Raw genomic sequence first — 27,073 nt, forward strand, 5'->3', positions numbered from 1 at the left:
CTTTGTCATTCTGTGCATTTTAAAAATTGTGCAAATAATAAAAAAAAATTTAAAGATATTCTTTTTGGCATTTTTTTTTATGCTTTATTGATAGTGTAGAGACAGAGTTGAAATGGGGCAGAGAGGGGAGTAACATGCAGAGAACGACCGCGGACTGGAATCGAACCCGGGTCCGCTGCTGGCCGAGGCCCATGGGGGGGACGCCCTACCAAACTGAGCTAAGGGCGCCCCCAAATTGTGCAAATAATTTTTAAAACATTTTTTAAATGAAATAAACATTTGATTCTACTTAGATTATGTGTATGTGTGTGAATATACACTTTTGTGTACGTCTTTGTATACTGCCTACTCCTATTCATCAATCTACACTGCCCGGCCAAAAAAAAGTCGCCACCTGGATTTTACTAAGCGAATAGGCAAGAGCCCTCCATCGGTCAAACACTGCAGTGATTAATATGTTTCAGTTTGCAACAAGTTATTTAACCCTAACTGATGCAGTGAATAGCTTCTTATTTCTTAAACAACCATGTCAGAAGACATATGCTGTGGTTTTGGAAAATATGTAACTGTTTCAGAGAGGTAAAATTATTGGCCTGTATAAAACAAAGAAAACTACTCAGGAGAAGATGAAACTACTAAAATCTTGTTAAGAACTGTCCAACGCATTATTAAAACCTGGATAGATAGTGGTGAACCGTCATCTTTGAGGAAGAAATGTGGTCGGAAAAAAAATCTTTAATGATCATAATGGGAGATCACTTAAAATAAATAAAATCATTTGGTGAAATCAAAATATAATTAAAAATATCGACAGTAGAACTCCCGGCTATGTTTATCAACATAAACATATCCCATGATTGTGCACGTCCACATGCACAATCATGCGATAAGAACATAAGGGATATGGACTATGCAGATGTGTAGCCTTAAGAACCACTTATCAGTGGGGCATATCATGATTAAAATGCTTCAATATGCCAGGGAGCATACACATTTAACTCTGAAGCAATGGAAAATGTTGTGTGGTCTGATGAGACCAGATTGACCCTGTTCCAGAGCGATGGGTGCATCAGGGTAAGATGAGAGGTGGATGAGGTGATGCTCCCATCATGCCTAGTGCCTACTGTACAAGCCTGTGTGGCAGTGTACAGTATGATCTGTGGTTGCTCCAGTTGGTCAGGTCTAGGTTCTAAGCAACCAGATGTGCCAAATAAAGCTTGTCAGAATGTGTTACGAATAATATGTGCCGTAATCAAAGCTAAAGATAGTCCATCAAGATATTTGAGCGTATGGCATTTTTTTGGGCCGGTCAGTGTATGTGAACTAAAAAATGAATGGCAAAAGTCATTGTGGACTGGGGGCGCTCCGGTGGCGTGGTGGATGAAGCGTGTGCCGTGTTGGCTCTGGCCTTCGTTGCAGTGGTCGCGGGTTCGGGTCCGACCAGTGGACCTTTGCGGGTCATCCCCCCTCTCTCTCTGTCTCCCCATTTCGGCTCTGTACTGTCAGATCAGGCTTGAAAATGCCAAAAAATATCTTAAAAAAAGTCATTGTGGACTGGACATTAAAATACTGCAGTTATTTTCAAATACAAGCAGTATTTACTACAAATAGACTAGTAAACAAGCTTATATAAGAAACCACACATAAATAAATATTTATAAAAGGATGGTTATATATACTGTATATATATGAATATTTGAAAGATAAAAATAGTAATCTTCTCCAAAGGGACATCAGAGGGAATATTTGAATGACTTAGCCACACTTAAGTTAAATATGTAGGCGAAGGCATATGAGCTAGCAGCAGCAGCAAAGTAGTGCGCGTGGAGTGACTACAGCTGGCCTGTTGCCAATGACATTTGGAACTCAATTATCAAGCCAGAATCCCTTGGGTCATACCACAGGATGAGACACAACTTGCACACTTCACTTTACGAACCCAGCAGGGGAAGTCCAATCTCTAAGGCATTGTCAACCATGTGACCTTCTGTATGCTGGTTATAAGTAGGTTAAGAGCAACCTTTTTCTTTCATGTAATTCTGATAATGATTTAAAACTTTTTTTCCCCACGTTAGGATATCAGTTGGGAAAATGCTTTGAAGAAGATGCAAAGCCTCCCACTGAGTTCCCTCTGATTTAAGTACCAAGCTTAGAAGTAAGAGGAAAACAGAACACTGCAGAAGGAAGGATCGCCAGTAGTGAACTAAAAATGTGTTCTTGGTAAAAAATAAATTCTGGGTTTAAATAATGCTCTTCTGCCAATGAAGAGGGCTCAACTTCAGGTACATTTGCAGGGACCTACACTACGAAATGAGGTCATTAGGATGAAATTATTGGAAAATTCACATGCATTGGATTGGATTGGTTTGCTGTTGCTTTTTGGTGCTTTTACATATTGACAGAATATCAAAGTTTTAGCTGATGATAGGGCTGGGCGGTATGGTCAAAATCTTCTATCACTGTATGGGTCATTTGTATCACGGTAACGGTATATACAGTATCTCACAAAAGTGAGTACACCCCTCACATTTTTTCAAATATTTCATTATATCTTTTCCTGGGACAACACTGAAGAAATGACACTTTGATACAATGTAAAGTAGTCAGTGTACAGCTTGTATAACAGTGTAAATTTACTGTTCCCTCAAAAAAACTCGACACACAACCATGTATGTCTAAAGTGTTGGCAACAAAAGTGAGTAGTACACCCCTAAGTGAAGATGTCCAAATTGCGCCCAAAGTGTAAATATTTTGTGTGGCCACCATTATTTTCCAGCACTGCTTTAACCCTCTTGGGCATGGAGTTCACCAGAGCTTCACAGGTTTCCACTGGAATCCTCTTCCACTCATTAATGATGACATCTCGGAGCTGGTGGATATTAGAGACCTTACGCTCCTCCACCTTCCATTTGAGGATGCCCCACAGATGCTCAATAGGGTTTATGTCTGGAGACATGCTTGGCCAGTCCATCACCTTTACCCTCAACTTCTTTAGCAATGCAGGGGTCGTCTTGGAGGTGTGTTTAGGGTTATCATGTTGCAATACTGCCCTGCGGCCCAGTTTACGAAGATTGAGTGCACATGCTCAGCCTCATATCCAGAGGTTGGCTTTGGAAAATAGGCCTATGAGTGCTGCCAGCATTGCTGCAGGGCTTGAAGGGGTATGGGGTCAGCCTGTCAGTGCTCAGACCATATGCCGAACACTGCATCATACTGGTCTGCATGGCTGTCATCCCAGAAGGAAACCTATTCTAAAGATGATGCACAAGAAACCCCACAAACAGTTTTCTGAAGACAAGCAGACTAAGGACATGGATCACTGGAACCATCTCTGTGGTCTGATCAGACCAAGATAAACTTATTTGGTTCAGAAGGTGTAGCGGCTTACTATTAGCCACTAGGTTGCATGTCGTTTTGGTGTCTGACGCGTGCGTATAGCCTACAGTTAACAGTTGAAACTTTTGAATGTCCACTCGTTCCTCAGAGTTAAAATGCTTACTTTTATTCATTAACACAAATAAGGGTGCGACTTGTACAAACAACAAACTATTCTCTGTTAATCTGAGCTCCATGAGCACGGTCGAAAACAATTTGCCTTCCGGCATGCAATCACCTGGCGTCCCTGCTACGCCTGATTTATAGCCTTGCAACCGGTACATTGTGCTGCAGCCAGGCGGTCAAATTAGGCAATACAAACAAACAAACAAACAAAAAGGGTCAATGGCTCTTACACTGGGCCCCTAATTGTTAGGGCAGGTAGTCTTAACAATTATACAATGCCAAACAGAGCCATAGACAAACTTCAACGTCTTTTATGAATTTGCAGGTAACCATTTACATAATATCTGAGACAAGACCATGAGTAAAGATAGCTGAGGTGATAGTTTTCACAGCAGCCATGGGAACCTGAGCCAGCCTAACAGGAGGAGGCAGTGCCTCTCCTTTAACTTGAGCTACTTTGGGATTTATTTTAACTTTACTTGCATAACTGATCTTGGGATCAATTTCAGCAGTGCTGCTGCCCACAGGAAAGCCTGGAGGATGCTTGAACAAAGTCCTTAAGTAGGCAGAGTTTGGCTTTGTTCCCATATTCGGTCTTCTACCAGAGGTGACAGCTGTTTTGCCACAAGAGTTATTTCACTGATATTCACCAACAGCCCTTCTCGCTGCTGACTGAGCTTGTGCTTTATTGGTGGCTGTAAAGCCATCAAGTCTGGAAGTCACTCCGTTCTCAGTTGTCTTGTGTTTTCTTTGCTTTTCCTTGTCACCAGTGTCCTTCTCTTTGCTCTTGGATCTATGTGAGCTGCCTTTATTGCCTTTTTTCCCTTTGGGTGAGTGTTCATGCTTTGCGTTGGAGGTCCGTCGCTCTCTTCTTGGAGCTTTAGCGGCCTCATCCTTGCCCTCATGCATGTATTGGTTGGTCACCAGTTCGGTCCGATCGCAAACGGAGACCCTATTCACAGCCGCTACAGTGAGTCCAGATCTTGGGTCAGCTCTTTCACTGTCTTGCACAGGACCGTTAACCGCCCAGCCAAGCACAGTTTTTGTTGCATAGGGGCCTCCTCCATGGCTGTTGACGATCTTCCAGGGTTCTAATAACTCTGGGGCGTTGCTACCAATCAACAAGTCAACATTGGCGAGGGACATCAATGGCTGAGAGGTAGGTCCACTTTGCAAGATCTTCTGGTGTGATGATATTGTCTGCTGTAGCAAGCATCTTCTTTTGAGTGAGCACATCAGATAATTGGTAAAAGCACTCCTCATTAAGACCAGACACCTCAAGACCAGTGAGTGTAAATGCTGTAACAACCTTCTCCTGTCCCATGGTGCTTAATAGAAAGTTTTGACGTCTGCCTCCGATATTAAGCTCATGCATCAAACTTTCCGAACAGAAAGTGGCAGAACTGCCAGGATCCAAAAAGGCATAGGTCTGCACCACTCTGTCTCCGTTGCTGGATTTTACTTGGACGGGCAGTATGGATAAGGCACACTTGTCTTTTCCGGCCCCTGTATGTCCACAAGTTCCTCGAGCCACCTGTTCCCGATTGGATGGCGGCCCCTGTGCCTGTTCCAAACCTGAGCTCGATGTCTCCCTCTTGATATGAAGCGCAGTGGGGTGGCTACGACCAAAACTGTTGTAAGGCGCATTTCACAATCTCTGCAGTGCTCACGTGTCCAGGACACAGGCAGGCAAAGCAGATTCCTTTCTCCTTTAGGAAGGAGATCTTGTCGCGATGTTTCTTTCTGCTTAGTTGTGGACACTCGTCCAATGGGTGTTCATGAGAGCAGCACACACAGGTGCCGGGGTCCATTGCCTCGCTCATGGTTTGTTTCCGTGGAGCATTTGCGTCCACTCCTGGTTCGTCTATATAGTCCGCCTGGTGTACTGTGGTAGCGAAGCTGTTCCCTCTCCTGTCGTTCCTGTGCAGTGACTTGTTCACGCTCCTCAGGTCAGGTTTCTGAATAGCAGGGTCTTGAATATCACCAAAGACAGGATCAGACTGTATCCTGACTTCACGCTCAGTAAAGGTGACAAAGTCTGTGAACGGTGCTCTGCGTTTGTGCTTCTCCAACACATTGTGTGCAGTGGTCCTCCATCTTTCCCTTAACTTGAACGGCAGTTTTGACATCAGTGTCCTCGTGGTAGTTGGTGTATCCATTTCGTGCATGTACTGAAGCTCCCCATCACGTTGCAGCAACCATGCAGGAACAAAGAGTATGCCTGCAACGCCTTAACCTCCTCCGTTTTGACTGAAGGCCATTCCATTGCTTTCTGCGTATACGCAGCACCAACCTTGTATTCATTTCCGGAGTGTTCATGTAGCAGCTGTTTTGCCAGTGCATAACCAGGTTCAGGAACCAAGTGCTGACAGCTGCGTACGAGTTCCCTTGGCTGACCTCTTGTGAACTCCGAAATGTGCTTTATAAATAAACTTGCCTTGCCTTTTACTTAAAACTTGAATTTTCACACTGAGAGACTAGTGCAAAATACCACACCAGTCTGGCTTTAATCTCTCCCGGTAGACACATTTCTTCCGGCATACCGCCCAGCCCTGTACAAAACATATAGACTGGCATGTGAAATGGAAGGCTTAAAGTCTACAGGTTTCAGTTCAAAACAAAGACTGGTTTAGAGATACTTTTATTGCATTCAATACAAAAAAAAATTATCCGCTATGGTTGGAACTTCCTCCCCTTGCATATGACTTTGTTTGTGCAGGCTATTACAAGTCAGGCAATGCGCTTCATCTATAGACCTTGGGACTTAGGTCTTTGGGGGGATACCTACTGCTCCAAGAAGGCTGCCAGGTCTCTGGATGGTGGCCTGAGATGCTCAGACAAATCTTCTTCCCAACTTCAAATCTTCCATTCGGCTAGGAGGAAAGGCAATAAAGAGAAGATAGAGGTGAGTATGTGGTTGGAGAGATAAATTAAGAACTAATATAAGAAACTCTGCGTACAAGAGTAGAAGTGACTGGACAAGTTTCTGTCCAACAATGTGTGGCCTTCATCTGTGTCTTACTGTGAGGAGGATGATGCTGGGGGGCTTCATGGGATACTCTGGGGGAAGAACAATCCTTCCGTGGTAAACCCCACCATCGAAATCGGAATCTGGCGGCCCACGTACGGAAAAGTGCCATTCAAAGAGGTTATCCTGCAAAAAGAAAGACGTGTCACATTCAGTACATGCTACAGAACAGTCATGTTCATTCTAAGGACGGACCCAACCCTGTGACCTCTCATGTCTGCCTCTAGTGGTAACACTGATGGTCACGTGTTCTTTGGAGTAGGGCCCGACCGATATGGATATTTGAGTGCCGATGCCGATTATTTTCAGAGAAAAATTGCGATAACGATTAAATCGGACGATTTTTTTATTTCTTTTAATCCCCAAAATATAGGGGAGAGTGGGGTGAGATGTGCAACTTTTTACTCAAAGTTATTTTAAAGTGAGGCCTTGACAGTTATGTCTCCAACTCAAATATGTACATATATTTCAGGGTGGTGTGCATACCTGGCAATAAAAACGTTGGATCTGGAATAAACTGTTTAAGAAATATAGCTTTCGGGAAAAAAGTTATCTTGTGGCACAACTTGCCCCCGGTGTGGTGTAAGTTGTGCTACAAGAGAGAATACCATGGGGTAAATTGTGCCATTGATATATATCTCATAAACTGTAATGCAAGACAAATCAATAAGACAATTACTTTTTTAAGGTTTATTTAAAGTAAATAAAGTAAATATTTTACAAAGATTGAAGGTCAATTTTCTTAAACAAGGCCTAGCAGATCTAGGTGGTTTTACCTGCAAAGCTCACAATGACAAAGTCACCATCATCATCTTTCTGGCCATCTGAACTCTTGTCAGTGGTGTCGTTAAGTGTAATGAAGATGTCAGTCTCTTCTGAGCTACTGTAGACGATCAATTTCTTTTTGGTGACCAGAGTATACAGCCATGCCACTGGCACAACTCTCAGTACTTTGCACTAGCTGCTCCATGCTTACGGAACTAACTGCCACCTGACAAATGTGATTCCCCCTCCATTTCTGCCTTTAAATCAAGGCTCAAAACCTATATGTACACCCTGGCTTTTCCTCCCCATTAACTATCTTACCTCTGCACTACTATCTTTGTTTATATGTGGATGTATGGGCTTTTATACCTTTTATTTTTGTAATTTTTATTTTACCTTCATTTTTTACCTACTGAATGCACCATGTTCAGCACTTTGGACAGTGCAAACTGTTATAAATGTCCTTTTATAAATACACTTTACTTACTTACTTACTTATAACTCAAAGTGTAGCATACTAAAGCACTAAAACATGTGTCAAATGTTTTCAAACTTGTCTATAATTGTTCAGACACAATAATCAAAAAACCTTGATCATGGAAATTTTACTTTGAAAGGCAAAGTGTGCTTAAATGTGCTTATATCTTATTCCTTTTGTCTCCCTTCTTTACAGGATGAGTCAAATGGATGGCTCTTCTTAAATATATGGTCACATTTCCAATTTCTTCGACAGTTTTCTAGAAACAAGGGGTGGCACAACTTACCCACTGGCACAACTCAGGCCACTCTCCCCTATATTGATATTTATTTTTTTGGACCCTTAAATATAAATAAATACTTGTTACTGTCGATAGGTGTACAGGAACTTTGTATTAATTGAAGTATGCATTGTCTAAAAAAAATAAAGTGTTACAAATATGTCTTAAGTGACATGACGCATTTTTAAACTCAGACATTAAGCATTTTATTTAACTGCACCCAACTCTCTGGAACTCCCTCCCTCCAAACATCAGCATCTCAGACTAAATAAACTCATTCAAAAGTCAACTCAAAGCTGATTGCTTGAATTAAAAAATAAATTAAAACAAATTAATAAATTAATTTAAAAAATCAGCCATTTTGCCGATTGCAGATTTTTCGGAGATGTACTATAATCGGCCGGCCAACAAATCGGTCGGGCCCTACTGTGGAGCATTACCCTCACAGCTTGTTGTTGTGAGCACTTACTATAATTAAGAGCTTATAATTAATAAAGAAATTCTACTTTTTTTTACAAAAACTGCATCATACATCTTAAATAATGAATCAATAATTTTTGACCACAGGTTTTTAAACCATAGCAACCATAGGTGAGAACTGACACTGCTGTCCTGTGCTGTCTATATTGTATGACTGTGCTGTGTCTGCACAACCAGGCATCAGCCTTTGGTTCCCATTACTAAACATATGGTTGGTATTTGGGGGTCCTCTATAGAGCGCCCCTCCATAGAGGCTCAGTCCTCAGAAGCAGCAGACCCCGGGTTAGAATCCGGCCCGTTCTCTGCATGTCATTCCCCTCTCTACCCAGTTTCACCTCTGTCTCTCCAAACTATCCAATAAAGCATACAAATGCCAAAAAATATTCTTTAGAAAAAAAGATATGCAGTTTGAAGTCAGCTGAATTATTAAAAAATGTAATAAATCAAAACTCTCGACTTGCATGGTTTAATACCCGTTTTCTTTGACCTTGGTGAACAATGCTTTCATAACTGATAGAAATTGTGAAACTGTATAAAAAAATTAAACCCAACGTCTTATATTGACTGTACATCTTTTTCACAGTTGATGCTCAGTTAAACTATTGAGGACATAAAGGGTGTTGTGGTGATCCTTTACTAAAGTCATATAGTAAAAGATTGACCCAATAGGAGCGCTGCAGCTCAGGAGTGTCCTGTGGGGGAACTTACTTCCAGAGGCTGGGCGTGGTAATGCTCTGTGGGATCCCTCAGTTCAGCAGCCTCTTTCATCAGCCTCTTTACCGCTGGTTATTTACAGGAGGAAACAAAAGACACAAAAGGTTAGGCCATGCAGGGTAAAACCCTTCACCTCATCATCTTTATCATTACATCTTTCACCCAGTCTTTACTACAGTCTAACCACTACAGTTCTTATTATCAACTGCAGCAGTTTCACAGGAGCTTTCTATATATTTTCTATAATTGGTTTTGTGTCATAGGGATATTTCATAGTATTTCATTAATAAGCCTGGTTATTAATGGTTCTTTCTTGCTCCTGTTTTAATTTGCTGTTCTTGCCAACTCAACAATTCCTCTGTTTATCTGTTGTCGAGATAGTTTCAGTTCAACATTCAACATCGGGAAAACTCTTAGCATTACTCTCTTTATTCACTTAATAACCTCTTAATGAAAGCTCTTCTGACCATATAGAATAAAATATTAGCTTTGATTGAGACAGCAGTGTCATATTTTTGTGTGCAGATCATTGTTACCCAACAATTGCAAATAATTCATGCATGTGTGTGCTTCCGTCATGCTTTTAATGTTTAGCATCTTCAGGAGCTTTTCAGATTTATTGATCGCTTTGGTACATTTTCTTTGAATAAAACAATTCTGCCATTTAGAATTCTTTATGACTTTTTGACTCTGTTTTTGTACTTGAGAATTAATTCTAAATGATTAATCAAGTGATCACGCCATCCCTCAATTTAGAACAAGGCCTCCTTCGTTAGCATCCAGCCTTTATTTGTTAGGGTGCTATAGGTTACTACTAACTCCATCTCTAGCTGAACTCACTCAGTAAGCTTACATGCACAGCTAAGTTGAGCTACGGCCATAGCTTGAGGCATAATAATTGGACTAATGTCTGTATCCCAGTATACAAGCTCCGGTACAATGGTGGCAACAAGCCCCCTTTCAGCCGCTTTCAGGTAGTTAGCATTGGACCATCTGCAGATATACCTATTACGGCACGAGCGACTTACGTTTAGTGAGCGGCTAACTAGTAAATGAGCACCTGAAAGTTACAAAAAGTTGATTTGTTTCAGTAATTCAACTTAAAAGGTGAAACTAATATAAGACTCATTACATGCAAACGGAGATATTTCAAGCCTTTATTTGTTATCATTTTGATGTTTATGGTTTACAGCTTATAAAAAAAAACAAATTCAAAATCTCAGAAGAAGAATAGAATATTACATGAAATCAATAAAAAAAGGGATTTTCAATACAGAAATGTCGGCCTCTAGAAAGTATAATCATGCATATGTACTCAGTACTTGGTTTGGGCCCCTTTTGTATGAATTCCTGCCTCAATGGGATGATTTGAAGTATCATGTCATCTGCTAGCCAGCAAGTCACCACAGCTATCTACCAGAAGATTTTAGAGCACCTCATGCTTCTGTCTGCTGACAAGCTTTATGGAAATGCTGATTTACTTTTCCAGCAAGATTTGGCACCTGTACACAGTACCAGAAACCACTAGTAACTGGTTGACTGACCATGGTATTACTGTACTTGAATGGCCAGACAACTCTCCTGACCTGAACTCCATAGATAAACTATGGAGTATTGTCAAGAGGCAGATGAGACACCCCAGACCCAACATTACAGACAAGCTGAAGGCCTCTATCAAAGCATCCTGGGCTTCCATAACACCTCAGCAGTGCCACAGGCTGATAGAAATGATGCAATAATTCATGCAAAATAAGATCCCAGACCAAGTTTATAACAGATGATGAATGAAAATACTTATCAAAAGTGCGACATTTCTGTATTAAAAATATTTGTTTTGATTGGCCTTATGGAATACTGTATATTCTAATAATTTGATATGTTGGATTTTGGATTTTCATGAGGTGTAAGCCGGAATCCTGAAAAGTTAAACAAAAAAATGCCTAAAATATATCACTATGTCTATATCTAGAATATATGGAACTTTCACTTTTTGAATTAAATTAGATTTTTTTTAAAAGAGCTTTTTCATGACATTCTAATGTATTGAGCAGCACCTGTATATTGTGTATCGAGATATAGTACACAAATAGAGATATTGTTTTTAACCAATATCTTTTTAGCTCTTCATGTAAAATGTACTGACTTTGGTCAAAAGAGAAAGTTTCCTTATTAGATGCTTCTTTAAGTTGAGCAGATGATTAGCAGATGGCAGCAGTCTGATCCTGCTGCACGCTACAAACACAGCTGAACTCGTCACTCAGGCTCAAGGCAGAAAGAAAGAAAACAAGTTTGATTTTTTTTTTATTTGTATTTAAAAAAGAGGGTCTTTACCCATGGCAGACTTTTCTGGGTTTATTTGCAAAAATGCAACATGCTCTCAGAATGAAGCGCCAGAGAAACATCTGCTGGCATTAACCCTTGTGTGATAACCCGGCATGCAACACATTTAGGTCCGCTGGGTTAATCTGAATGTAAAAGATGGTTACACAAGTCCAGCTGACGATTGGTGGCGATTATGATTCTTGTGGGATTGGCCTGTAGGTTACTCAGTGCCCTAACAGCAAAGGACACTACTCGAGGTAATGCTGATTTACCAGGCTGCAGCTACACAGTGATGCCACATTAGATTCCACCTATGGCGCAGTCTTGGGTTAAATATCCCATCATTCTTTAACACAAGCCAAGGTCATGATTCACAACTACATGTGCTGATGTCACAGTCTCAGCCTCATTGTATCCAAGTGCCCATGGCAACTTCAAAAAGGAGCTGTTAGGTTATGTTACATCAAAGTGATGTGCTTGCTTTTGCTCTCTTGTGGGCTGCAACCAGAGCTCCAGCTATCAGCTACGAGAGCGCTGCAAAAGGAAACAGCATTGGGGCTGAACATTGGAAACTAATTGTGAAGAGAAAAGCGGAACTAAGAGATATTCATGGAGGCAAAATTGGTTTGGAATCCAATCGAGTGTGTACCCTCGGCTGTTGAGCTGGAAATGGAGACTGTGAAATGAACAGAAGAAAAGGACGAAGGGATGGGTGGCTGGGAGGGCAAAATAACGGAGGCGAGCTGAGAGGATGTGCAGGCTGCAGGGCAAGTGAATCAGTGGAGCAGAGAGATGGCCTGACACCACGCCGCTTTCAGAGCACGTGTTCCGTCTGATTCTGCCTTGAGGACAGACACTCTACACTGAAGATGTGAACACAGTTATCCCGCATTGGATACACAAGGAGAATGGGGGAAGAGTGCTTGTGTGTGTGTGTGCGTGCGTTCGTGTGTGTGTGTTTACACAGTACAGTAGTGCTCGGGGGTCATGGAGTGCAAGCAGTTTTACTCAAGCTTAAAATTGTTAAGACAATAGGGCGCATGATTTGATCGGAGTAAATAGAAATTCAATCTCCACAAATCAACTTACTAGAGCATCTTGGCACACACAAATGACGAAAGTACACCTCATGTTGGGGCAGTTTCGCATTGCAAAAAACATTTCAGACGACTGTATCCCAGGGTGATGATGTTTTCCACGTTAGATAACAGGAAAGGAGTCAGGATTTCAGCCCACTACATTCTCCAGCTGGCATAACTGTCTAATATTTCACTGAGAGAGACAACACCACAACAAAGGAGACATGGACTGAGCTACATTTCCATCACATTGGTGAAATAACCTGCTAGGGGGATGTTACTGAGTGGGCATGAAGGCATGTGCCTACTCGACGTCATTGTAAAAGAGGGTCACCCCTCAATTGATCTTTCGAGGTTAAATAAAGGTTACAAACAAACAAACAATGTGCCTTTATTGCAAGCCCCAACCTCAGCGATTTTTACCGGCATCCAATAAGGAAGTGACCTACAACTGTAGACGAGCAGTTTTTCTTTGACTCACTTGTTAGATAGGCCGTTTTCAAAGTCTTATTAAACCTATTTACAGCCTGGGCCACAAAACCATTTTAGTCTGTATGTTTAGGTCATATCTCCATGACAACACTGAGGGGGGTGAATTTTTTTGGCCCACGCTAGTTTTTATTCTTTTGGAGGTTAAAATGTATAGGCGCGATCTCTTGAGTGACAGCTCTCCGCCCGTTGTCCCTCACTTTGCCTCGGAGGTATACGTCAGCTATCTCCCTCCCCCCGACGTGACGTCGATTCCCCTTTTCGGCAAGAGGAGTGAGGCGGAGTAAAAATCTCACAAGATGGCGACGCGCACAAACCAGGATTATTGGATGCCGTGTGAATAACTGAGGTCAGCCCGGATGCTACATCCATATTATTTACTATCTATGCTTTATTGTCGAAAGTTTGATTCCAGCTTCTAGTGCCATAGCTACTCTCACTACAAATATTGATGCATACAAAGATCCACCTTCATCAATTACAATGTATTAAGCTTTTCCAAAAATGTTAAGCTTCAACGGAAGCCCAAAAATACGACAAAGCCGTTAGCCCATGTGGCACAGCACATAAGAGCAAACAAATTAAATAACAGGCAGGAAGCTTATCTGTGCAGTGATCTGTGAACAGCTTAACATGCAGCTGCATCGCTCCAGTGTGAGCCCCATCCAGAACAAGTAGCAACAATACATTTCAAATTCACAAATGCTGAGCCAACTGTATCCGGAGCAGCCTACTTGTTGAAAGGACTAACCAAAGGTTGCAGGTGTGTTCTGTGAGGGGGATCGGCTTGTGTCCATCAGACAGGTACAATGTACAAACCTTTATATTAAAAAATTAAGCAACATCAGTATTTTCAGTGACACTTGGCCCATCACACCCTCTTGTACACATTATTGATAATAAAGTAAAGGCTATATTTAAAAACAATATATATACACAAAAAAAGCACAGCCTATTGCAATTATACAACGATTGCCAACAAAATAAAAATGTATAATCAAAAGTATCAACGGTTTTAGGGAATTCACTGTCAAAATTGTTTGTTACTAGTTTATCAGTAGCCTACAACAAGTAGAATACCCTTGGTAACGGCCTAGCAACAGAACATTAACGGCCATAGCAACAGAGGATGTACAGTTCGATCACCAAAAAGTCATAGCATGAATGAGTTAAAAAATAAAATCATCCAGAACAGTTAACATTTGGGGCGGGCCTATAATAGGAAACAAACCAATCAAATTGCTTAGTCGAAACTACCTGCTGTATAATGCTCATGGAAGACTTCAAGATGACAAACTTTCCAGAAGTTGGACTTTCATTTACTGTGCAGGAATAGTTTAATAAAGCGCCGGAAATCAAATCAAATTACTACTTTGTTTTAAAATGCCCGAAAAGATATGAATAAGGCTTTAACATATCATCCACTACTCCTTCTAATATCTCATATCACAATACCAATATGATATGGAATCAAATAAGCAAGCAACTCCACAGTGTATGTATGCTCATATTGATGCAAACAAACCCTAACCCAAATGAAAGAGTCTGAAATATGCAGGAAGGTCTCTGACACTATTTTGAAAGCTTGTTAGAATGAAATAACAATAAAAACAGTGAACTGCATTTTTGAGTATCTGGTTAAGACTCTATTTTGTGTGTATACGTTTCTTGTGTTGAAGACAATGAAAGAGGGAAACAAATTCTCTGAAGGAAGGGATATAAATCCTAGCGTCACCACACATTGTTAGGGACAGGGACACAAAGGCAGGCACCTGTACCATCCCCAGTGCACCAGTGTTATGGAAAAGTAAAGAAGAGAGTAGATCCTTGAAATAGATAATAACCCAGGAAAAAAGGAAGAGCGATGGAGAAAAGATTTGAAAGCCATTAGAATAAAAAAAATACAAGGTGGAGGAATCGGTAGGGTGACGTGAGGTACTTTTAAAATGAGTTTTTAACCTATGACAGAGGATGCAGAGCTGTGCTGCTGTTGTGACTGGAGATGACAATATTGTGGACAGAGGAGAGGACACTTTGAAAACACTGATTGATATGCTGGTCTTATGATTTATGTTGTGCCTGTGCAGTGGATACAAAGCAGGATGGAGAAGACCAAGAGAGGACTACAGGACATGTGGTGCACAGAGTGTGAGGAGGAAAGTCAACACTGTGCAGGGCTTATCATTGCTTTGTGTGTGTCTGTTTTAGTGATTGTAGGTGTGTTTCTTTCATTGTTGTGTTCCTACATATTTTTCATTTCAATATTCCAGAGTTGGTTTATGGCAAATCCGTGACTGCATTAAAATATTTTAGTCTTTTCTCAATTGTCTGTGGTTTTCAAACAGTGGGTGGTAGACTGCGAGCTAACTAGGCCAGATCACAGTAAGGATACTTCATTTCAGAACAGATACATCGCTTTTTCAAGCACTGGTCAATTTTTGACTACTTTGCTTCCATAACATGTATTCTTTCATACTAGTATAAATAATTCATTACCTTGTGGAGAGAAAAATGAGATCATAATGCTGTAATAATCAAGCAAAGAGTATTTAATCAAACAATAGAGGCTTCATGTTCTTGGATCCTAAGAACTTGGAGGTCCATCCGACCCAGGAAAGCCCGGTGGCTTTCTGAGCAGAATGGCAAAGCACAGTACAGGGCTCAGGTCTCTTATCCTGGTTACAACACTACTGTCGTAGATGTCGTCGGCCTTCTTTTCAGCCGATTCAACAAGTTCAATCAGCGTCGGCCAGTCTTTCAGCCGGAGCAATCTGATTGGTAGAGGGCTAGCCCGTCTCTGCTCTGCCGCGGCAGCGGAGCAGATATTAGTTTCACTTTTGTCAAACATGATTTAGGAAGCTATCGATAGAATCGGAGAATGTTCGGATTTTCATGTCGGTTAAACACAATCAGCACACAGCATTAGATTGTCCGTGCATGACGTTTTCACATGTTTTCAGATATAGTAAAGGTAGTTAATGCAAGGCGCGGTCACAGGTGTGTAGGGATGGGAATTGATAAGAATTTAACGATTCTGATTCCGATTCTGCTTATCGATCCGAATCCTTATCGATTCTCATTGTGTGAGAAAATCAAGCCCCAACCTCAGCGATTTTTACCAGCATCCAATAAGGAAGTGACCACAACTGTAGTAACCGGAAGTGCCACTGGGGGATGGTGCAAAGCCCGAGCAGTTTTTCTTTGACTCACTTGTTAGACAGGCCTCTTTCAAAGTCTTATTAAACCTATTTACAGCCTGGGCCACAAAACCATTTTAGTCTGTATGTTTAGGTCATATCTCCATGACAACACTGAGGGGGGTGAATTTTTTTGGACCACCCTAGTTTTTATTCTTTTGGAGGTTAAAATGTATTGGCGTGATCTCTTGAGTGACAGCTCTCCGCCCGTTGTCCCTCACTTTGCCTCGGAGGTATACGCCAGCTATCTCCCTCCCCCCGACGTGACATCGATTCCCCTTTTCGGTAAGAGGAGTGAGGCCATAATAATTCCTTACTATTCTGAAGGTTATTACAGAAAGATTTGTTCATATGCTGTTGATTGGCTGTTTTATGATACATTTCTTTAAAACGTGCATTTCTAAGATCTGTACATTGTATTTTTTGATTGACAAAAATAAAAAGGGCTTAATCCTAATCAGTTGTGACAACTTTGGACACTAAGACTAAATATAAAATAAAGATTTGAACTCTGGTTCTATCCAACATCTACATTTTAAGCTTTTAAATAGATGCAAATGTACATACAATTTAGGAAGATTGTTGCCAAATATCTGCATATTTATTCAAAAAAAAATTAAAAGATTTAGATAATTATTGATATGTTATGCACTGGCAGAGTTTCAAGAGGATATCTATAAGTTAAATATTTGACCCTTATCCCCTGCAGTGTATTTAAAAGTACTGACATTCAAAAGTACTGATGTATTAAAAACAGCCAAAAAGTAAGCCAGATAATTGATAGTGTCATTCTGTGTGTGTGTTGTTTTATAATAAAACTAAAGCAAGTGACATCTGACATTGTTTGATATCAGACTGACAATCCCTCATCATAGTGTTGACAGTTCAGCCCTTTAGCTGCCTAAGCTGTCTTTAAATGTAGCTTCACAGACTGACAGGACAAGCTCTTTCACTGCCAAATACCAGAGGTCCGATGTACTTGACAGTTTTTACAGAAGGTGACATTTTTGCCAACTTTGTTCATAAGATTTTCGTCACTTATCTTCTAAAACTACCAGATTAGCTCCTGAAAAGATCCAAGCACTAACATCATGAATTTAAAAGAAGGCATTTGACACCGTCGACCAACAAGTTCTCATATCTAAATTAAGACAATGTAACTTATCTGAACAAGCTGTTTAAGATGAAATCACATGTATCCAATAGGAAGAAATGTGTTTGTGTTGAGGGCACCAAATCTCCTTAACTTGACTGTCCTATAGGGGTCCCACAAGGCTCTATTCCCTGACTCATTTTATTCACACTTTATATTAACGACCTACCTGATGCATGTCAAAACACCAATATTTAAATGTATGCAGATGACGAAGTCATTCATACACAGGAGGAAAAACATCCAAGAAGCCTTGTTAATTGTTATTTCTGCAATTCCTCATATTCAGGACAAGTCAAATACGTTTTGCCCCTAATTTATTATTTTTTTTAAACTATAATATTAACAAAACAGCACAACTGATAGAAACACTCATGCGTCATCCTGGAGGCACGCCACCACCTCACCTGAAATACAAACTACCTGTGCTGATGTCAGCATACATTACCTATATGCATTTGTGTGAATTACAGGAAAATAACAAGAGGTACTAATTTGCAAATTAGAGGCATAGCTTTTGAAGAATGAGGCAACTGTTTACACCATCCTCTCTTACCTGTATTGATAAAGTGACCAGATGCATTTCTCTGGATGAGCTCTCTAAGTATAATGATTGACCGATCGCATTGTCCATTTGTTCTATGCCAATTCATCAGAGCAGCAGACTGCACATCCTGAAAGACTGTGCTTTTAGTTTCTACAAGTTAGAAGTAGAAAGCTGTAAACGTATTGGACAGGTGTTAACAATTGAACAATTTCCTGAGGGAAGCCCTATAGCCTCTGTTGGTGTTCCCAAACCCAAACCCAACCAACACACTGCCACTCTCTAATAAATGTACAAAGAGTACTGTGTCAAGCCATCATTGGTTGAGCATAAATAGCACTGACACAAGTATGCTACAGGATAATACCCCAACAACTCACAGAATTAATGCGAATTATCTACAGCTGAGTAACTCTATCACAGACAGCTGTCACCGTCTGTCAAAATCACACTTTCCATCAATACCAAGTTGTTACATTTTATTTATGTTATTAAATAGTGGTGGCAATTACAATTTGACAGTCACACACTTCAAAATTGTCTTATAAAAAAGTACATAATAATTTAGCTTTTCTGTTAGTTCCGAGTCTGTTAAGGAAGCCTGGAACATACCATAAATTAGAAGGAATGGCCCAGAGTTACTCTACTTGTCTTAATAGTATACTGCATGTAGTCATTTCTACTTCAGGGTGTGCTATACATGCCTGTTGCCCAAGGTTGACACCAACCCTGATGTGTGGACTAAGTTGTCCTGACAGCACAGGAAGCAGTATTCTCTTCAGCAACTACCCAGCAGGCCTTAGGAAACATGCACCAGCAGCACTGGGCCTCATTCCCACAGCAGCAGTTTATGAGGCATTTAGACACGTTATGGCTGTGTGAAGCAGAACTGACTATGGTGAAAGGCAGACTCCAGCTAACGAAAGTGAGTAATTCGGAAATATTAATATTAGGGCTGGGTATTGGTAGGACATCACAATACATGGGCCACTATATGATATATCATGATACATCATGATACATTGCTACGATGAATATTGTGATATAAATATAAAAAACGCAGTTGAAATACAAGATGCTGTGTGTGATCTGGGTGGGCTTAATACATCACATCACATTAATATATATTGATAATTCACCAGGCTGTTGAATATTATGGACGAATATGTGATAAAACTGTTACAGTCGTACATTTATGAGTAGTGTTACACTGTTTTATTTTGAAGTTTGTATTGCGTAATTTGGTTTCCGGGTGAGTTGAAGTGATGTGGGTTTTATTGTGAAAAACAAGGGAAGTGCTGGTCCTTTTTGTAAGTTAAAATAGTAACTTGGTATATTCACGAAGGGGAAGAGGGAGGAGTGGAAGAGAGAGAGTAGGCTCGTTCGACCTAACTTTCAGCTCGTCTGGAAAGTAGACGAGAGTAGCCGAGTGCAGTCGGGGGAGTGACGAAAATGCCTGACTGAAGCCGGACAGCTCCGAGTCGGAAGTAGCGTCCTTGTTGCGGATGCAGTTCGTTTTCTAGTTTTATTTTGAAGGCCTATTAGAAACATATTCGCAGGAGAGTCACACATGCTACAACCGATTAGAAGCAGAACACAACACAAAGACGAGTAAACACTTTAAAAGCGAGGGGCATTTTCAAAACAAGAAACGAGATATAAGCTAATATCCCCATTCCCCACACATCTTTATCTTTCTTGTTACTTTACTAGAACACCTACTTTTAAGTGATAAAGAATAATTTACAAGAATAATTTACAAATCCAAATAAAGGAGGTTTAGTATTTCTCCCTTCACATAACGAATATGATCGGCCTAAATAAAGAAGGTCTAAGAAAAGATCCCTTATTATTATTGTAGAGATGGATATGATGAACTGTATTATGATGTGTAACAAACAAACTACTTGTTGTAGTTTTGGTCTGGCTTTGCGACACTACATGTAAAATACAATTCCCAGACCATTTAGATCACTTGAAATAAGCCTATGATTTAATCTTAATGGTATAAAAATCACTTCACCAAGATCTTATGTGACTCAAGTTTGTGTTCACTTTTAAATATATCTATACAGGAGAGTTACACATCCAAATTATTTCTATGTCAAGGGTTCAGAGGTTTAACTCTGATTAAGTACATTTCTGCTTAAATGCATATTGTGGCGGCCTAATGATTAAACATAAATTAAAATCAAAAAGAATGGATCGTAATTTAATTTTGAGCGGTGATGTCAGACTTTTGCCTAACCAATTGGGGAAACGCATCAAAGGCACGAGGTTTAAACTCCCAATTAGCGCTCAGCTCCGCCTGTCAGCAAGACGTTTCCCATCAGACATTTCGCTCCCGCAGCCCGTGGGGAGCAACTGCAGCGACTTGCTCCAGTGTCTGTGTCCGTCTTGATACCGCGGGACTTCAAAGTCTCAAGCAGCCGAGCCGCAGCCAGCCACGGGTGCAAGTGGGACAAAAAGTCTAACCATAATGCAGTGCGCTCAGCAAGACGAGCGTCATAATTGCGCAGGTCTTAGCAAGACGGCGACAGGTCGAACGAGCCTATTTTCTGTGCTGGCTGGATGGGCTCCTCCTATCTGTTAGTTCTGGAAAGAGACACCTCCCCTTTTCTTAAAAGCAGATGATCGGAGAGCGGAGAGGCAGTTGGTTTTCTCAACTTGGTGACTTTGGGACGGAATTCACTAAGCACCTCTCTAACTCTCTCACTCTCTCTCTCTGTCTTAAAACACAGATGACTTGGTAAAATTTGTAAACTTTAGATGGGAATGATAGACTAGGAAATCTCATAGAATGGTGAATGGAATTAACCGAGATTAGGTCGAGGCATGATCTCCCTTTCCTCAGTGTAACAATTTTGCTTAAGTCCTCATCATTTTTAAGATTTTGGGGTGGTAGATTAGGGATAGGCGCAAGTCTAAAATCGGAGAGCATGCAATAACTCTGATCTTGTGCTTTGGCAAATTGTGAAAAATACCAAGTAAACATCTACTAGGGTAAAAAGAACTCTATTGAATGAGTCAATAGGCATATACACCTGTTACTTACTGTTTTTTACTGTGACATCACAGTAATATTTACAAAGTAAGTTTTTTTTTTAACCCTATATTTCTCTTTCTGTGATGTCACGAGAAAGAGAAATATAGGGTTAAAAAAAACACTCTTTCTGCCTTTTCTCAGGCTAGGATGAACCGATTTTTATTTTTTTTGCACATTTATACTACATAGGATCTCAGAATTCAATACACCTTCATATTCAAACCGGTGAAGTAGGCCTTTAAGGAATACCTGGAAATCGGAATGATAAAATTGATTTAATGCAAATATATAGAAAATAAAAACTCAGAAGGGTCACTTTTGACCGATGTTATCAAAGGGTTAACTTATCCTTGAAGGAAATTTGTGGTTTATACAATTTTGTTTTGGATCGTGTTTTTGTAGTTTATGCCAAGGTTACCTTAATTGATTATTTCCAAACAATCAACCACTGATTTACCAAAATAAAACCTATTTCAATTTACTAGTTTGGCCCATGATTTCTGCAAATTCAATATTTGAGCAAGTTATGCACACCAATGCAACCAATGAAAAAGCACTACATAGACCACCCCGCAGTCTCTTCCTGCATCACTACATAAACGGCACACACCACTTACTGCATTGTCACTAAACATGGGCAGTGGGGTGCACATTTGTCCAGTGGAGAACCCTAATGTAAGTAGTGATGTTGAGCTGGGAGAGGAGAGCAGAGCAGAAGCCATTCCAGATGTCTGCAGCACAGCATCCTCTTAACACCACTGTCTCTGCCAGGGCACAGGGTGCACTCAGTGTGAAAGGCACTCCACTGCACTCCACATCCCCCTGCTTTCATATCCCATGCCCCACTTTTACCTCTTCCTTCCAGTAACAGTGAGCAGAGATGTGAAGGGAAAAGCTCTTTCCCACACAAGTGCTTCTGGCCTCTGTTGGGTTAGCAGAGGTCCGGTCACTGGCTCAAGGCGAGAGAGTGATAATCCTTGTACAGCAAATCATTTTACGTAACACATATTTTTGAGTGTTTGCCACTAGGAATGATTCCTAGTTGGTGGGGAGAGGGAAATTGCATAATAGCAAGCCAACTCTGAAGTTGTGAAAGGCACAGAGGACAGAGGAGGGAGAGAAAAGATACTCCACTGAGCACTTTGTATAGCTCACTGCTGCTGCTGCTTCCACCACATTCAGCTAAATGCTAAAGCCAAGAGTACAAAGGACAGCTAATCCCACTCTTTGAGTCAGCTCCTGAATTTAGTCAAAATTATCAGGTACCATAAGGTAAAGTAAGGATGAGATGTACTGTAGTGAATTTTACCCACCAGACTGCAGCCATCACATTAATAATATACCATTAAATTTAGATGTAACTATCAGGTACATTCACATCTATTTATCTATCTATAAAGCAAGAAACGTCTGTCTGTCTGTGACTCGCATATCTCTATTAGGGCTGTCGCGATGAAGGAATACCCCGTGCGTCAGGGTGGCTAAACAGTGCGGTATGCGATATAATTGCTGCACCCCTTTTTTAGGCCTAATTATAAGTCTATATTTATTAAGCCAACTTGTTTGTACCGTATTGGTCCGAATATAAGAAAATAGGTGGAAATAGGTCGTAAAAAGTTGTGTCGTCTTGTATTCGGGGTCTAGTATTCATCGTCCCGTTACCAGAGCGACCATTCAGCTTAATAATAATAATAATAATAATAATAATAATAATGGGCTATATTTAATATAAACAGTGCATTTCTCACACTCAAATCGCTTTACATAGCTTCAGTTGTGTTTATTTTATTTTTTTATCGGTTGGAACCAACACCGTCTGTGCTCTCGGAAGCGACCGAGGCATGCGTGTGTGCAATGGGAGAGAGAGGATGACCGAACCAGAGCATAGAGAGATGACAGCGAGAGCGATCACAGTGGAGCAGAGGAATAAAGTCTGTGGTAAACACATCAGAGTTCGGTCTATTTGTACTACTGTTCATTTGCAATGAAGGAAAGTGTTTTATTAAATGTTCGTATATGATTTTAATAAATAAAATTAATTTCCTTTTAAAAACAAGATCTGTTCTTCAAATATTTTTTCCAAATATGAGTTTTGAAAAACGGGGGTTCGTCACCTTTCATAACAGGTCCATGGACGTCACGTGCGGTTGTTGCGGTGACCGCCCATGCTCTGCGATTGGCTTGAAAATATTGCAGTATTTCATCTGTGCGGTTATCGCGACAGCCCTAGTCGTTGGCCTTCTTTTCAGCCGATTCAACAAGTTCAATCGACGTCGGGCAGTCTTTCCGCCGGAGCAATCTGATTGGTGGAGGGCTAGCCCGTCTCTGCTCTCCACAGCGGAGCAGATATTAGTTTCACTTTTGTCAAACATGATTTAGGAAGCTATCGATAGAATCGGAGAATGTTCGGATTTTCATGTAAGCTAAACACAATCAGCACACAGCATTAGATTGTCCGTGCATGACGTTTTCACATGTTTTCAGATATAGTAAAGGTAGTTAATGCAAGGCGCGGCCACAGGTGTGTAGGGATGGGAATTGATAAGAATTTAACGATTCTGATTTTGCTTATCGATCCGATTCCTTATCGATTCTCATTGTGTGAGAAAATAAGTACAAATTTGTTTATTTGTATTAACCTGCTTAAATATCTGATCACTGTTAGTCAGATCGGCCTGAGTTTCCGGATATGGCTTGCGCACGGCACGAAGGTGTGCATCCTTGATTGATTAGTTTTGGACCAAATATGTAGAAGTTATCATATTTATATAATGCTGGCGGCGAATACATGCGCACACTGAAGGCCACAGTAACGACGGGCATGAAGTAGTCTCCGGGCTAAACCCCGCCTCCCTCTGGTTTGATTGGCTTCTGCGACCAAAGCTTCAAATGAGTGACGAGCGGGACACTCACAGCAGACCTGCTTCCTACGGGCAATGCACTAGTAAATATAGAAAGACAGACAGGAGTCATAAAGGAAACAGCTATAACATGATAAAAACTTTATTTCTAACAATGTTAAAAAATATGCTTTAAAAATCAAACAAACCCGAGCTTGAAACTCAATGCTATCGGTCAAGCAGGCAGCATTGGGGAAATTCATTTGATAAAATATTAATTTAACTACTCCACCTCATTATTCTCACTGTTTCTCAATGAACAGCATGGCTGTTGTAGCTTGGAGCTTTGTGCTACCCATAGTAGCCATGGTTTGAAGGAGGAATACTAGCGAATGCTTCCCAGCAGAGTAATAATAGATGTCCCCACCACAATGTGATCATAGGACAGCCAAGCAAAACAAAATATTGGACACATAGACCAGAAACTTAGGAAGGTATGGCCTTTTTTATTATAAAAGGCCCTGCCTTCCTAAGTTTCTGAGATATTCAAAAAGATCTGAAACCAGTATTCAAATATTCGAGATGAAAATAAAATAAAAATCCTCTGCAACTTTTTCGATATTATATTTTCAAGCTAAATGCCAAGAAATTCTCCAGTCTATGATACAGTCATACGGAAACCGAATATTTAAACTGAAACTGGACACAGTTCCAAATCGATAGCTCTAAAGCAAATCATTCATGTATTCCTGTGGGTACTGAACACCTGTGTGTGTGTGTGTGTGTGTGTGTGTGTGTGTGTGTGTGTGTGTGTGTGTGTGTGTGTGTGTGTGTGTGTGTGTGTGTGTGTGTGTGTGTGTGTGTGTGTGTGTGTGTGTGTGTGTGTGTGTGTGTGTGTGTGTGTGTGTGTGTACTTGGAGCAAGAGATACACACCAGTCGAGCAAACAATAAGCTAACATGATACGCTAGCAAGTACATAGTTATACGTGGCATTAAGTCAATGTGTTTATTATGTTACCAGTACGCCTTTTTCTAGATTTCTGGGTCTGCTTCTCAAGTCTCAGCTTTATTTATTTATTTATTAGATTATCAGCCGATATTTGTCTCTATGTGTGTAAAGATGATGCCAGTTTAGTTCATTTGTGGGACTGAGCTTGATTTGACCTCTTCACATGCTCATCCTGAACAAGTTAGCCTAGCAAAGAAACCAGACTATTGTCTTTTCTAGTGATCCAGTTAGCTTACAATCTCATAACTAGGATACTTATGTAATTCATATTTCCCCTGTTTTTATCTCATTGTATTTGCCGTGCATTAGAGGTTTTATTGTATATTCATCCATTGCTTTGCTTGAAATGTGCATCATTCATAACAGTCACATGCATCTTTGTATCAATCTATTATCTTTTTTACCTACCCTGGCATGATACAAATGTTGTTATGTTTGTCTTGGTGCAACATTTTGGGGAACTTCTCCAAAAATGTCGCATAAAAGCGTGAAAACAAAAGTAGTTTACTCTCGTGATTCTTAAAAGCTTTATCTATAGGTCTATTCATCCACTAACCAAAATCACCAGTTACTAACAGTAGCAGAGGAAGCCAAAAATCAAAAACATAACAGCTGCTTCGTCTTTGTCAAACTATTCACAATGCAACATTGGTGAGAAACATGGAGCTCTTGATAGTGCTAGTTTGACTCACTTGTTGCTAGGAAATAAAGTCATCCTCCATAATCTGCCACACACGCAGACGAGTGCTAAACAAGGTTGAACGTTTCTGAAATAAGCAACACGTAGCCTACGCTTTCGGCCCATGTAGAGAGCTATGAATACAGGTGTTTCTATCCTGATAATTGCAATAACATAATATGTCCATATGAAGAGCACAACAATTAAAACCCGTGAACACACACACACACACACACGAAGGAATATACCCAATATTCGGCTAATGTCAAATAAATATTTTTACTTAGTTTGTTCCTAATTATTGTATGCTAATTAAGAACCGTCAGCAGTGAACTGGTGGGGTTTAGCTTTCAGTCAGGTTAGCAAACTCGCTGAAAGCTGCACAACAGAAAACACAACATTGTAGAGCAAGCTTACCTGGACTCTTGAGGTTATATTTGTTCTCCATGCTGGCAGACGTTGAGCACTCAGTTTCTGCTGCTAACTTGCTTGCTAGCTTGGTTCCTCCTTTCCTCCCTAACGTTAGCTACACTTAGCAACCCGGCTAGCTCGCTTCGGTCCTCAAATAATGAGCAGGACAGCTGACACCGTGGCTCGTCCACTCCCCGCAGTGCTCCACTGTGTAGCTACGATAGGCGATATTAGGTACAAGAATATTCAAGGCTTGTTCCTCAAGTTTCTGTCGGTTTCGGCTTAGAAACTAGTTTGGTAAATATCCGCGTGACGTCATTCGTGGAAACGTAAACAGGAAGTGATTAGGCTCGTCTGGAAAGTAGACGAGAGTAGCCGAGTGCAGTCGAGGGAGTGACGAAAATGCCTGACTGAAGCTGATGTGCCGTCGGAAGTAGCGTCCTTGTTGCGGATGCAGTTCGTTTTCTAGTATTATTTTTGAAGACCTATTAGAAACATATTCGTAGAAGAGCTACACATGCTACAACCGAGTAGAAGCAGAACAAAAAACAAAGAGGAGTAAACACTTCAAAAGCGAGGGACATTTTCAAAACAAGAAACGAGATATATCCCCATTCCCCATAGGCTACATCTTTATCTTTCTTGTTATTTTACTAGAAAACTACTACTACTTTTAAGTGATAAAAATAATTTACAAATCCAAATAAAGGAGGTTTATTTCTCCCTTCACATAACGAATATGATCAGCCTAAAGACAGTTAAAGGTCTGCTAAAATACCCCTTATTATAACTGCAGAGATGGCTATGATGAACTGTATTATGATGTGTAACATGTAACATACAATTCCCAGACCATTTAGATCACTGTAAGGCTATGATTTAATCTTAATGGTATAAAGATATCACTTCACCACGAATTAATGTGACTCAAGTTTGTGTTCACTTAAATCTATACAGGAGAGTTAAACCTGCATGCTAATTATTGCTTTCCAAATTAGCCTACTGTCAAGGGTTCAGATCAGTGGAGGTTTAACTCTGATTAAGTATATTTCTGCTT

The 27,073-nt window shown here is 40.5% G+C and overlaps 1 protein-coding gene across 1 annotated transcript in view; it reads right to left on the reverse strand.

Moving 5' to 3' along the window:
* The window catches only part of ube2j1 (ubiquitin-conjugating enzyme E2, J1), a 53,598-nt gene extending 27,259 nt beyond the window's left edge, over positions 1-26,339 (reverse strand). Inside the window, exons 1-4 of the mRNA XM_080048407.1 lie at positions 26,023-26,339; positions 9,241-9,314; positions 6,524-6,655; positions 6,290-6,374 (exon numbers count right to left, since the gene is read on the reverse strand). Coding sequence (XP_079904533.1) covers positions 6,290-6,374; positions 6,524-6,655; positions 9,241-9,314; positions 26,023-26,053 — 322 coding nt within the window. The 5' untranslated portion in view covers positions 26,054-26,339. The remainder of the gene's footprint in view (positions 1-6,289; positions 6,375-6,523; positions 6,656-9,240; positions 9,315-26,022) is intronic.
* Positions 26,340-27,073: the final 734 nt, after the last annotated feature.

The sequence above is a fragment of the Ammodytes marinus genome (genome assembly GCF_949987685.1).
Source record: "Ammodytes marinus genome assembly, chromosome: 19".
Lineage (NCBI taxonomy): Eukaryota > Metazoa > Chordata > Actinopteri > Uranoscopiformes > Ammodytidae > Ammodytes > Ammodytes marinus.